Source organism: Hibiscus syriacus, unplaced genomic scaffold (genome assembly GCF_006381635.1).
Source record: "Hibiscus syriacus cultivar Baekdansim isolate YM2019G1 unplaced genomic scaffold, ASM638163v2 tig00117034_pilon, whole genome shotgun sequence".
Classification (NCBI taxonomy): Eukaryota; Viridiplantae; Streptophyta; class Magnoliopsida; order Malvales; family Malvaceae; genus Hibiscus; species Hibiscus syriacus.
This window is the reverse complement of record NW_024063533.1, coordinates 3,146,371-3,159,567: the sequence shown is the minus strand read 5'-3', so window position 1 is coordinate 3,159,567 and position 13,197 is coordinate 3,146,371. Positions and strand designations below refer to the sequence as shown.

At 35.8% G+C, this 13,197-nt stretch overlaps 1 protein-coding gene across 1 annotated transcript; it reads left to right on the top strand.

Annotated features, from left to right (window-relative positions):
- On the top strand, positions 1 to 3,709 carry LOC120196597 (receptor protein kinase TMK1-like). Its single transcript, XM_039198367.1, is given in 6 exon segments — positions 1 to 1,118; positions 1,121 to 1,318; positions 1,321 to 2,235; positions 2,238 to 2,483; positions 2,486 to 2,683; positions 2,976 to 3,709. Coding segments are annotated over 6 exon segments (2,853 nt in total). The 5' UTR covers positions 1 to 352; the 3' UTR covers positions 3,506 to 3,709.
- The last annotated feature ends 9,488 nt before the right edge of the window (positions 3,710 to 13,197 follow it).

Genomic DNA, 13,197 nt, shown 5'->3' with positions numbered 1-13,197 from the left:
CGTGACAGCCTTTGCTTAGCTAATTTAGATTCCCTATGCCATGCCAAGCCAGGCCAGTCCCCACCCCCCATGTGCTCTACATTGCCACTCCTTTCTTCTCAATTACTACTTTCGTTGCTCTTTTTCCTATCTTTCTCACCTCTTCCTATCTTTCTCACCATTTTCATTTCTTCTCCTTCTTCCTTTGATGCTGCTTTTTTGCCTTTTGGGTTTTTTCAGTTTCTCTGTTCAAGTTCAGTCCTCCCTATGTTTGCTTTATCCATCTAATGCCTTTGAGAAAAAGTTGCAACTCTTTCCTGCATCATTTCCCGGAAAATAAAAGCTAAAGCTTTGCATTTTTAATCTCTCTCACATGAACTACAAGCCCAGACTTGGTTTTTGCTTCAAGCTTCTTGCTTTAATTCTTGGGTTCTCTTCGGTTTTCATATCTGTTAAATCCCAGAAAGCTGCAAGCGATGATGCTGCCGCCATGTTAGCCCTCAAGAAGGCTCTCAGTCCACCTGAATCTCTCGGATGGACCGACCCTGATCCATGCAAATGGAACCTTGTTGTCTGCTCAAATGACAAGCGCGTCACTCGGATCCAAATCGGTCACCAGAACCTTCAAGGTACACTTCCTTCAGATCTTCAGCACCTTACTGAGCTTGAGCGTTTAGAGCTTCAATGGAACAACATTTCGGGTCCCGTCCCTAGCTTAAGCGGGTTAAGCTCACTCCTCGTGGTTATGCTTAGTAACAATCTCTTCACTTCATTCCCCACTGATTTCTTATCTGGTTTATCTTCTCTTCAGTCCGTTGAGATTGATAACAACCCTTTTTCCGCCTGGGAAATCCCTCAAAGCTTGCAAAATGCTTCAGCTTTGCTGAATTTCTCGGCCAACTCGGCTAACATTACTGGGAAAATACCAGACATCTTTGGATCTGATGCGTTTCCAAGTCTAAACATCTTGCATTTGGCCTTCAATAGTCTTGAAGGAGAGCTGCCCTTGAGCTTTGCTGGGTCATCAATCCAGTCTTTGTGGGTTAATGGTCAGAAAAGTGACAGTCAACTCACTGGTTCCATTGCTGTAATCCAAAACATGACACTCTTAAAGGAGGTTTGGTTACAGTCGAACTCATTCTTGGTCCTATACCAGATTTGTCTGGGTTGAAAGCATTGCAGACTCTGAGTTTGAGGGACAACTCGTTTACTGGCCCAGTTCCTGTTTCTCTTATGAAGCTTGAGTCCTTAAAAACTTTTAATTTGACAAACAATTTACTTCAAGGACCGGTGCCCGTGTTTAAGGACTCGATTTCCGTGGATATGGTTAAGGATTCCAATAGATTTGTATGCCAAGTCCTGGTGACTGTGATCCAAGGGTGACTTGGTTGCTTAATGTTGTGAAATCCATGGATTATCCGCAAAGGCTTGCTGATAACTGGAAAGGGAATGATCCTTGCTTGGATTGGCTTGGGATTACATGCATTAATGGCAACATTACTGTTATTAATTTTGAGAAGATGGGCCTTACTGGTACCATATCTCCTGATTTTGCATCACTTAAGTCTTTGCAGAGGCTGATTCTTGCTGACAATAATCTCACTGGTCCCATTCCTGAGGAGCTCACTACACTGGTTGCACTTAAAGAACTGGATGTTTCCAACAATCAACTCTATGGGAAAGTCCCCACTTTCAGGAGCAATATCATTTTTCACGCAGATGGTAATCCCGACATCGGCAAGGAGAAAAATAGTGCTACTTCTCCAGCTTCTGGATCTGGCAATCCCAGTGCTGGCTCAGGGTCTAAAAGTGGTGAAAATTCTGGACATGGTGGCAAGAAATCTTTGGCTTTCATTGGAATGATCATAATTTCTATATTTGGGGGTCTGGTAGTTATTGGCTTGCTTGGCTTGTTGGTTATCTGTCTTTATAAGAAGAAACAGAAACGGTTCAGCAGAGTGCAGAGCCCAAATGCAATGGTGATTCACCCTCGCCATTCTGGTTCGGATAATGAAAGTGTTAAGATCACGGTTGCTGGCTCGAGTGTAAGCGTTGGTGCTGTCAGTGAAACTCATACAATTCCGAACAGCGAGCATGGCGGTGATGTACAAATGGTTGAGGCAGGTAACATGGTGATTTCTATCCAAGTCCTAAGGAATGTGACCAACAATTTCAGTGAAGAAAATATATTGGGGCAAGGGGGTTTTGGGGTAGTTTATAAAGGTGAGTTGCATGATGGTACAAAGATTGCTGTGAAGAGATGGAATCTGGGGTTATTAGTGGCAAGGGTTCAACTGAATTTATGTCTGAGATTGCTGTATTGACAAAGGTCCGACACCGGCATCTTGTTGCCCTTCTTGGATATTGCCTTGATGGAAATGAAAAGCTTCTTGTGTATGAATACATGCCCCAAGGTACTCTTAGTGGACATATCTTTAACTGGGCAGAAGAAGGATTAAAACCACTTGAATGGACAAAGAGGTTGACCATTGCCTTAGATGTTGCAAGGGTGTCGAATATCTTCACAGTTTAGCCCATCAAAGTTTTATACATCGAGATTTGAAGCCTTCAAACATTCTACTAGGAGATGATATGAGGGCTAAGGTCGCAGACTTCGGTCTTGTGCGTCTTGCCCCCGAGGGGAAGGGCTCCATTGAAACAAGAATTGCTGGAACCTTCGGATACTTGGCACCAGAATATGCAGGTATATTTCGTCTATCTGTTTTTCCCTTTAATTTCATATAGTTTATTCTTCATAAAGTTTAATGCAAATAAGTTGCATGATGAAAGAATGCAAGTATTTGATTTGAATGGCACTTGTTGACACGTTGAGCGTATGGCCGAGTTTTGCTCGACAGTTCTTAAAATTGCAAAATTTGTTTCATCTTATACTTATTCTACCATGTATTTGTTGAAGTGTTGCCTATGACATTTAGTTCTATACACAAAATATTCCCAACATCGAAATAATTTTTTTCTTTGAATACCAATTGCAGTTACCGGACGAGTTACCACTAAAGTTGATGTGTTTAGCTTTGGGGTGATACTGATGGAGCTGATCACTGGTAGAAGAGCACTTGATGAGAGCCAACCCGAGGAAAGCGTGCACCTAGTTACATGGTTCAAGAGAATGCACATCAACAAGGACTCGTTCCGCAAAGCCATCGACCCCACAATCGACCTCAATGAGGAGACACTCGCCAGTATCAGCACCGTTGCTGAATTGACTGGTCATTGCTGTGCAAGGGAACCATATCAAAGGCCCGATATGGGTCATGCTGTAAACGTGCTATCTTCTCTAGTGGAGCTTTGGAAACCAACCGATCAATGTTCCGAAGACATATACGGCATCGACCTTGAAATGTCATTGCCACAAGCACTAAAGAAATGGCAAGCTTATGAAGGCAGAAGCAATTTGGAGTCTTCATCTTCTTCACTTCTTCCCAGCTTAGACAACACTCAAACCAGCATTCCTACACGGCCTTACGGATTTGCCGAGTCATTTACATCAGCAGATGGAAGATAAGCAGCAGTTGTATATTATCGAATCAGTCAATCTTATGTTCATTCTGATTGCTTCTTGCTTCTTAGCAGAACTTGTGTAGCCTAATTATTTCCTCCAACGATGTTGTTTTGCTTGGAATATGATTCGGATGCTCTCCGGTTTCGATGCTCTCGAAGCCAAACAATTAATGTTTCGTTTAATTCATGCAAATGTGTTCATGCTTCATCCTGCTCGACTGATCATGATCGACATACGAGTGCATATGAGTTATATTCATGTTAGATATATATTGGAATTCGTCGTGTCGAAACAGTAGCTTGGAACACCAAACTTTGGCCATTAAAATAGTCACAAAGTTCATGTGTCTGGGAATAAAAACAGAAAAAAGCAGAAGCGAAACAGCTCAACGCCATCCAATGAAGAAAGAGATGGGTAGTGGTGGGGAATAGCGTTGCTGTCTGTAGTATTAAAGTAATGTGCGGGGACCTGCAGGTGTTGGCGGTGAGGTGTAATTGTCCCGTTTCCAGTTTCCCACACATGGCTTACGTTCTTCTCGCAACTGTCCCCTCTGGCTTTCGGTCTCGCGCCCACAGTTGTTTTATTGTCTTTTCTTTTCATGTCTACACTTTTATCCTATAATTGTATTGTGGTAGGAAATTATAAATTTTATGCTGAGATGGAGATAGAAAATAATTGAATTTTAAAATTTGGAGTTAAAATAAATATTTTTTTATTTTTAAATATAAAAAACTAAGGACAATGCCAAATATCGAAATAATATGGAAATTGTTACCGATAAGAATTGGGAATTAGGGGTCTTTTAGTTAACCTTAGATTTTTTTTTTCTTTGGCTGTTGTTAATCTTATTTTTTCTTTATTTTTGTGATGGGTGGCGATATCGGTCTTAATGCTAATTATCGATCTTCAATATTTATTTTTATTTATTTATTTTTATTATTTAATATCTTTATTTTTTTAATTTTTAATAATTCTATCTTTATAATACATTTTTCGTTATCTTTATAGCACGTTTTTCAGTCTTTTGGCATGTTTTCGTTCGTTTAGTCGTTATTTTTGTTTGGATTTGACATCGCCACGACTAATTAAGATGACACTTATTTATTAATATACTGATATTCTATGTTTTGGACTCTCAAAGTGGATTTTGATACATTATTTGCATTCATATATAATTTTCTCATGTCGCTCGTTTTTTATTTGCGATTTGTCAGTGGTCCTTCGATAGATTGATTCCTTTTGTGGTTCATTTATCTATACAGTCATATCTGTTCATATCTACTTTTGTAGTTTATTTGATTAGATTTTAACATTTTCCTTATATATAGTTATTGTGTGATCTTAAGTATTAGTTTCGTGTGTTAATGATTATAAGAAATCTTTTTATTGTGTGTTTTAATTTAAAATTATAATTATAAAAATACATTATAATTTAAATATTTTTTATTTTTAATGAAATTAGCCGCTTTAATCTTATAAAAACAATTAGGCACTGGGAAGGAATAAGTGTTGCGGAAGACGGCTATCGGATAGAGCAAAATCGCAACTGATAATTTGAGAAAATAAAAATGAAGATAAAAGAGATACAAAATTTACGTGGAAAACCCCTAAAAATTTAGGGTAAAAACCACGGGCAACGATAGAAGAATTTCACTATGAGAAAATATGAATTACAACCTCTCTCGATCTACCAAGGAGAAAATAATGATAATTCTCTCTAGATAAAAAGGAGAAAACAACTCTCAAGAAACTCTCTAAAATCTCTCTAGTATTGGAAGAAAGCTAGAATGCTTTGAGATGATTTTGAAGCTAAATGAGCTAGGGTATTTATAGTTGAAACTTAAGGACTAATCTTATAAATACCCTAAATTACAATGACTAAAATTAATTATCCCATTACCCAATTTCAACAAAAATTAGGTGCCTAATTTTTGACTTTGACAAAGCACCATTTGGTGCCTAAATTATTTGACTTTTAACAATCTCCCATTGAAGATTTGATTCGAATAATCATATCTTCACACCATTCTTTCTACCTTGTACCTTCATGTTGCTTACTTTTCTGACAGGCCACAGGAGGATCGACACCAGGTAAATTTATCAGCATTGATTGCCTTCGTCATGAAATCTGCTATGTTGTCTTTGGTATGGATCTTCTGCATATCTACCGTTCCTTCTTCCACCTTTTCACGAATGAAATGGTACTGAACTCGTATGTGCTTTGTCCTTGAATGAAATGTTGGATTCCTTGCTAGATGCAAGGCGCTTTGACTGTCACAAAACAGAGATACATACTCTTGATTGTGCCCAAGCTCCTCCAATAGCATCTTCAACCAAATTGCTTCTTTACTGGCTTATGTAGCTGCTACATATTCTGCCTCTGTTGTGGACGTAGCCACAACTGACTGCAATTTTGAAACCCAGCTTACAGCTCCACCAGCAATTTTGAACACATATCCTGTAGTAGATTTGCTTTTATCCAAATCCCCTGCATAGTCAGAATCTACATAACCATTGATTAGTAAGTTTGATCCTCCGTAACATAATGCAACATTTGAGGTCCCTTTGATGTATCTGAGGATCCTCTTTACAATATTCCAATGCTCTTTGCCTGGATTCGCCATGTACCGACTAACCACTCCCACTGCTTGTGCAATGTCTGGTCTTGTGCATATCATAGCGAACATTAAACTTCCCACTACTGATGCATACAGTACTCGAGATATCTCCATTCTCTCTTCTTTACTGCTAGGACTCATACTAGAGGATAATTTGAAGTTAATGGAAGGGGTAGAAATTGGCTTACAATCTTGCATCTTGAATCGTGACAAGATCTTCTTCAAGTAATTCTTTTGTGAAAGCCAAATCTTCCTATTACTTCTGTCTCGGTGAATTTGCATCCCTAGAATCTTGTTTGCTGATCCCAAGTCCTTCATTTCAAATTCCCTAGCCAGTTGTGCCTTCAATTCTTCAATATAATCTTTGTTGGGTCCTGCAACCAACATGTCATCCACATACAACAGCAATATAACAAAATCGTTATCACCAGACCTCTTAAAATAAGCACAAGGGTCTGCATTAAGTCTGTTGTATCCAAGGTACATAATGAATGAATCAAATATCTTATACCAATACCTCGGCGCCTGTTTTAGACCGTACAGATATTTGTTCAACCTGCAAACCAAGTTCTTCTTTTCTTTTTCTTAAAAACCTTTAGGCTGGAGCATGTAAATCTCTTCTTCAAGATTTCCATGAAGAAAAGTGTTTTAACATCTAGTTGCTCTAGATGTAAGTTCAATGTAGCACACATTGCCAAAACTACTCGAACTGTTGTTAGTCGAACCACAGGAGAAAATATTTCATTGAAATCAATACATTCTTTTTGAGCATATCCTTTGACCACCAGTCTTGCATGATACCTCTCAACTTGATCGTCACCATTTCGCTTGATTTTGAAGACCCATTTGTTACCAATTGGCTTCCTTCCTTGTGGTAGTGGCACAAGGTCCCATGTATTATTTTTATGAAGGGCTTCAATTTCTTCTTGCATCGCCATCATCCACAGTGAAGCATCTGAGCTGTTTATTGCCTCCTGGTATGTTGATGGCTCACCGTCCTCTGTTAAAAGGCAGTATGCAATATTACACTCTATAACATAATCTGAGTGCCAATTGGGACGTCTTCTCACACGATCTGATTGACGAGTTGTTGGAGCTTTAGAACTCTCTGGTTCTTGTTCATCATGTGCTGGTTCTACTTCAGAAGAATCTCCTTCTTCAAACTCTTTTTCCACATGTATCTGAGTAGTCTCTGACTTTTCAGCGCTATCATCGTCTTCTTTTCTTTGTAGTTTATCTTCTACAAAGATAACATCTCTACTAATGATTACTTTGCGGGCAGTGGGATCCCACAAGCGATACCCCTTTACTCTATCAGCATACCCCAAGAATTTGCATTTCCTGGATTTTGGATCCAACTTTGAAATTTCTTGGGAGTTGTACATCACGTACACTATACTTCTAAATATATGGAGGTTTGAATAATCAGCTGGTTTTCCAGTCTACATCTCCATTGGTGTCTTCAGCTCTATTGCAGTTGATGGAGCTCGATTCACCAAATAACAGGCGGTATTGACTGCTTCTGCCCAGAATGATTTTTCTAGGCCTACATCCCTCAACATTGCTCTTATTCTTTCTAACAAGGTTCTGTTCATCCGCTCTGCCACTTCATTTTGTTGAGGAGTGTTCGCCACTGTGAACTGTCTTTTGATGTCTTCTTTCCTGTAAAATTCATCAAATTCTTCGCTTGTGTATTCTCCTCCATTATCTGTTCTGAAACACTTGATCTTATTTCCAGAATCAAGTTCCACCCGCGCTTTGAAGTTTTTGAAAGTTGAAAACACGTCTGACTTCTTCTTAATAGGGTGCACCCAACATCTACTGGAGTAGTCATCAATAAATGAGACAAAGTATTTTGCTCCACCTAGGAACGTTACTGGTGCTTGCCATACGTCAGAGTGAACCAATTCTAGAACATTTTTGCCTCTAGAATTTGATGTGTTGAATTTCAACCGGTGTTGATTACTTGTTATGCAATGCTCACACAAAGGAAGTGATACCTTTGTTAAGCCTGGAAGTAGCTTTTGCTCCACAAGGACTTTCATTCCTTGTTCTGACATGTGTCCAAGTTTCTGATGCCATAGCATTGCCGAATCTGAACTACATGAGGCAACAGAGGCTTCTACTTCTACCAAAGTCTCTCCCTTCAGTATGTACAAGTTTGCAGCTATTTTTTCGCCTTTCAGCACCACAAGCGCTCCACGGAACACCTTCATGATTCCTTTCCGTGTTTCAATCTTGCTTGCATTATTATCCAACAATCCGTAGGATAATAAATTTTTCTTCAAGCCTTTCACGTGCCGCACATCTCGAACAACTTTAATTGTTCCGTCATACATCTTCAATTTGATGGTTCCCACGCCAACGATCTCTAAGGCATGATCATTGCAACTATAAACAGATCCTCCTAAGACAGGTTCATAATGATGGAATCATTCTCTTCTTGAGGTCATGTGATATGTTGCTCCCGAATCAATGAGCCATATATCTGCAAATCATTTTTTTCCTTCCACGGTGGTTGACGCTTCACAGCATAGAGCATCTCCATCATCTGAAGTGTTTGCGGTATTGCCTTGTGGATTGGAGTTTTTATTTAGACTCCAATAATCCTTCTTCAAATGACCCTTCTTTCCATAGTTGTAACACTTTAAATTCTTCTTGCTCCTCGACTTCGATCTACCATGTTTGTGACTGCTACTTTGGCCACGTTCTGTTGATCTCCCTCTCATCGTTGTCAACGCTTCTGCTTGTTGCAGATTTACTTGTCTGTCTTCCTTGTTCTTGCGCCGATTTTCTTCTTGTAGAACAACAGCTGCAACATCATCAAAGACTAGACTAGTGACATTATTGTTTGTCAAGTTGATGATGAGTTGATCATACGAATCCGGTAGACTTTGAAGTAGAAGTTCAGCACGTTCTTGTTCTCCTATTTTACAGCTTAAGGATGTAAGCTGAGAAAATAAAGTATTCAGTGTATTTAAGTGCTCCGTCACTGAAGTAGATTCTGGCATACGGAGAGTGTACAATTTTCTCTTAAGGAAAATTTTATTATACAACGATGTGGCCTCGTACAATTTGGTGAGATGGTCTCATATCTCCTTAGCTGTCTTCTTCTCCTCGATGCTTGACAATACTTCATCTGCTAATGTTAGATGAAAGTTTGTCATAGCATTCCCGTCCATTTCGATCCATTTGTTGTCATCTGTGAAATCCACTGGCCTTTCACTGATAGTTGCTAGACAACTGTCTTTCCTCAGGATTCATATTCAATTTCCACAATAAGAAATTTCTCCCATTGAATTTTTCAATATCAAATTTCGTTGCCATAGCTTCTATTATTGATAGCTCCCTCTATTTCACTATCGTGAATAGTTCTCTAGAACCTCAAAGAATGGGTAATACCTTCTTATTTTCTTATGTTGGAGGATCCACCTTTTGGTGGCAACCACAAAGACAATAAGCAGATATTACACACTCAAATCTGACTCGAATACCAATTGTTGCGGAAGACGGCTATCGGATAGAGCAAATCGCAACTGATAATTTGAGAACATAAAAATGAAGATAAAATAGACACAAAATTTACGTAGAAAACCCCTAAAAATTTAGGGTAAAAACCACGGGCAACGGTAGAAGAATTTCACTATGAGAAAATAGGAATTACAACCTCTCTCGATCTACCAAGGAGAAAACAATGATAATTCTCTCTAGATAAAAAGGAAAAAACAACTCTCAAGAAACTCTCTAAAATCTCTCTAGTATTGGAAGAAAGCTAGAATGCTTTGAGATGATTTTGAAGCTAAATGAGCTAGGGTATTTATAGTTGAAACTTAAGGACTAATCTTATAAATACTCTAAATTACAATGACTAAAATTAATTATCCCATTACCCATTTTTCAACAAAAATTAGGTGCCTAATTTTTTACTTTGATAAAGCACCATTTGGTGTCTAATTTGGTGCCTAAATTATTTGACTTTTAACAATAAGTTAATCTGATGTGTGGACCAACCGAAAGATGTTATGTTGTTGTTGATAAAGTATTCTCGTGGTTCATCCACCCTCTGAATCTTCAGTTTGATACGAAACTCTAATGTGGTCGGTTCACATTCAGTTGCGTATATTAGTTTTTAAGGTACAACCACATAATATTAGCATTTTATGGTTTGGGTTTTCATATTAATTGCTCCTTATCAATATGAACCGATTTGATTACTAAAATTGTATCAATGGTTTTTGAACCATGCCTATTTTCTTAGTGTAGTTTTTATATTTTAAATATAATTATTTTATTAATGTGATTTTTTTATTTTAAAATATAAATTTTAATATCTATAATTTTCATCTTGACATGCGTGAGTAGGGATGTTAATGAATAACGCGTTTGGTGAACTGTTTGTGAATCGTTCGTTTATGTTCGTTCATTAAATTAAATAATGAGTATCAAAAAAATTTGTATGTTCATTTAATAAACGAACAGACACGAACAAATGTGTGTTCGGTTCATTTATGTTTATGAAAAACTCGTTTATCAACTCGTTCATTTATGTTCATGAACAAGCTCATTTACCTGATTTTCCTTTTCTTTTTTCTTTTTTACATTTTAAATGTTGGTGAAGGTAGAGACTAATTGAACACATGGTAAAAGTTAAAATTTAAATTGTGGATTTTAAAGTGGTTAAGCACTAGTGGTGTAATTTTATTATTTTTCTTTAGCTTGCAAATGAAAGGTAAAACTAAAAATTGAATATAAACCGAACAATAAACAAACACTAAATGAACGCTAAACGAACACTACACTAACGCTAAATGAACACGTTCGTGAACATATAAACGCGTTCACGAACATGTTCGTAAACAATAAATAAACGAACACTGACACCTTCAAAAATAAATAAACCAACATGGACACGATATTTTAAACAAACACAAATCAAACACAAACACTAGAAAATAAACACATGAACATAGTCTTATATTTTAAACAAACATGAACCAAACACTAGAAAATAAACACACGAACATAATCTTATTCGTTCAAACTCGATTCATTTACACCCCTATACGTAATCTATGAAGTAATGTGAATCACCTCATTCATATATATATATATATATATATATATATAGATTAAGCATAAATATATTTATTTTAAAGATAAATGTTAATATTTGAATTATATAAATTGGAACAATATATGAATCTTGATTAAATATATATACTTACTTTTTATATTTATATATAATATAACACATAATTATTTTATGTAATTAGGTTCTTAAATTTTTTAATTATATGTATTTAATTTTGATTCATATTTATAGTTTTAATATTATTTAGTTAAAAATAATATATATGATATCATTTGTTTCAACAAAAATATTTTATGTAATGTTGTATCAAATTAAAAAAAAAAAACTAACTATTTGATATGAATATTTGCTTATGGATATTATAATTAGAATATTATGTATTAAACAAGAGTTTGATTAAAATATTAATATCCGTTGAGATTAAAGTTTTATTTGATATCTACTTTTATGCCTATAAATATATAAGTTTTTTTTGAGAAAAAAATAAAAAATTATACAATTCATATTGAGATAACAATACAAATTTCTCTCCTTATTCTTATATCTTTTCTTATTATTATTGCTTCTTTCGTTTTATTCCATTACACATTATCATTACAACTCGCTCAAAAGCAATAACTTATTTGCATAGGAGATCATATTTCCAACCATGTCAATACACCACAATCTCATATAAGAATATTATATAGTACTTTTGATAGATTAATACATTATGTATCTTTTTCTAATTATCGTCTATATATTTATCTTAATTTGATTACATGTTAGATTTTGAATGAGATTGAATCATAAGTTATTGTAGATCAGAAGTTTACAAGTTTTAAATGAGATTGAATTATATGTTAATGTAAACCAGAAGCTTTCAAGTTTGTATGAATGAAATTGAATTACATGTTATAGTAAAGCAAAAGATTACAAGCTTAGAATGAGATTGAACCACAAATTATGGTGAACCCGAAGTTTATAAGTTTAAAATTTTTAATTAGTTGATATGATTGGTTAGACCATCCCAATCAATAATGATGTAAAAAATTATTGCGATGTGCATAAACATTAATTAAAAGGACTTGAAGTTCTTATGTTTGTTATTCTCAATGGAATTTAGAACTTCACTAGTTGAAAATGAGATTGAGTGTCTTATATATGATTGAAATATGGGCCCATTTATCCATAATATAAAAAGTTTTAATATGATTTCAATAGAAACATCTACAAGATAAATTACACATATGTAATCAAATTACATACATGCATGTTTCCTCATTGTCTTATATTACTCTATAAATTTAGATTTTTCACAAAATTACTTTAAAACTCACAAAATTCAACCTCAAATCTAAAACTCATGAAATCATAAACCATTATAGTCTATAATATCTACCATTCAATCAACATGAAACTAAGATACACATCTCGCTTCTTCCTTCACTCGCTATTGGGATTTGGAAGAAGATCCTTCATTATCGAAAATCAAAAAGAATTTGACACCATAATTTTTTCCATAAAAAAAATAAAATTTGGGATCATTTCATTATTTTTAGAAGAAAAATATCAAGTCATAATTTTGTTAAGTATTTAACGAGGGAGATTAAAATAAAAGTAAATAGAAAAATTAGTGAATAAATTAAAAAGTTTTAAACTTTAATGATCAAAGTAAAAAGTAAGAATAAGAATAAAGTTGAATGAGTTTAACTAAAAAAACTGGATAGAAAGTTTACCCAATCCCGCGCCGTCACCGGTCGCCGGTCATGTCAGAGACTTGTTGACTCGATGACTCAGTCAGCTTGTCAATACTTAGCCGACCCCAAGATCAATTTCAATATTTTACCTACTGATTTCATTTCATTTGATTCTCTTCCTAATTGGCGGTCAAACCTCGAATTCTTTTTCCCTAACAGTACCTAGCTTTGACCCGACTTAGTTTTACCTTTACCTTCCTCCTATAAATACCCAAACCTTAATCGCCAAATTTCGCCCGACTTCGC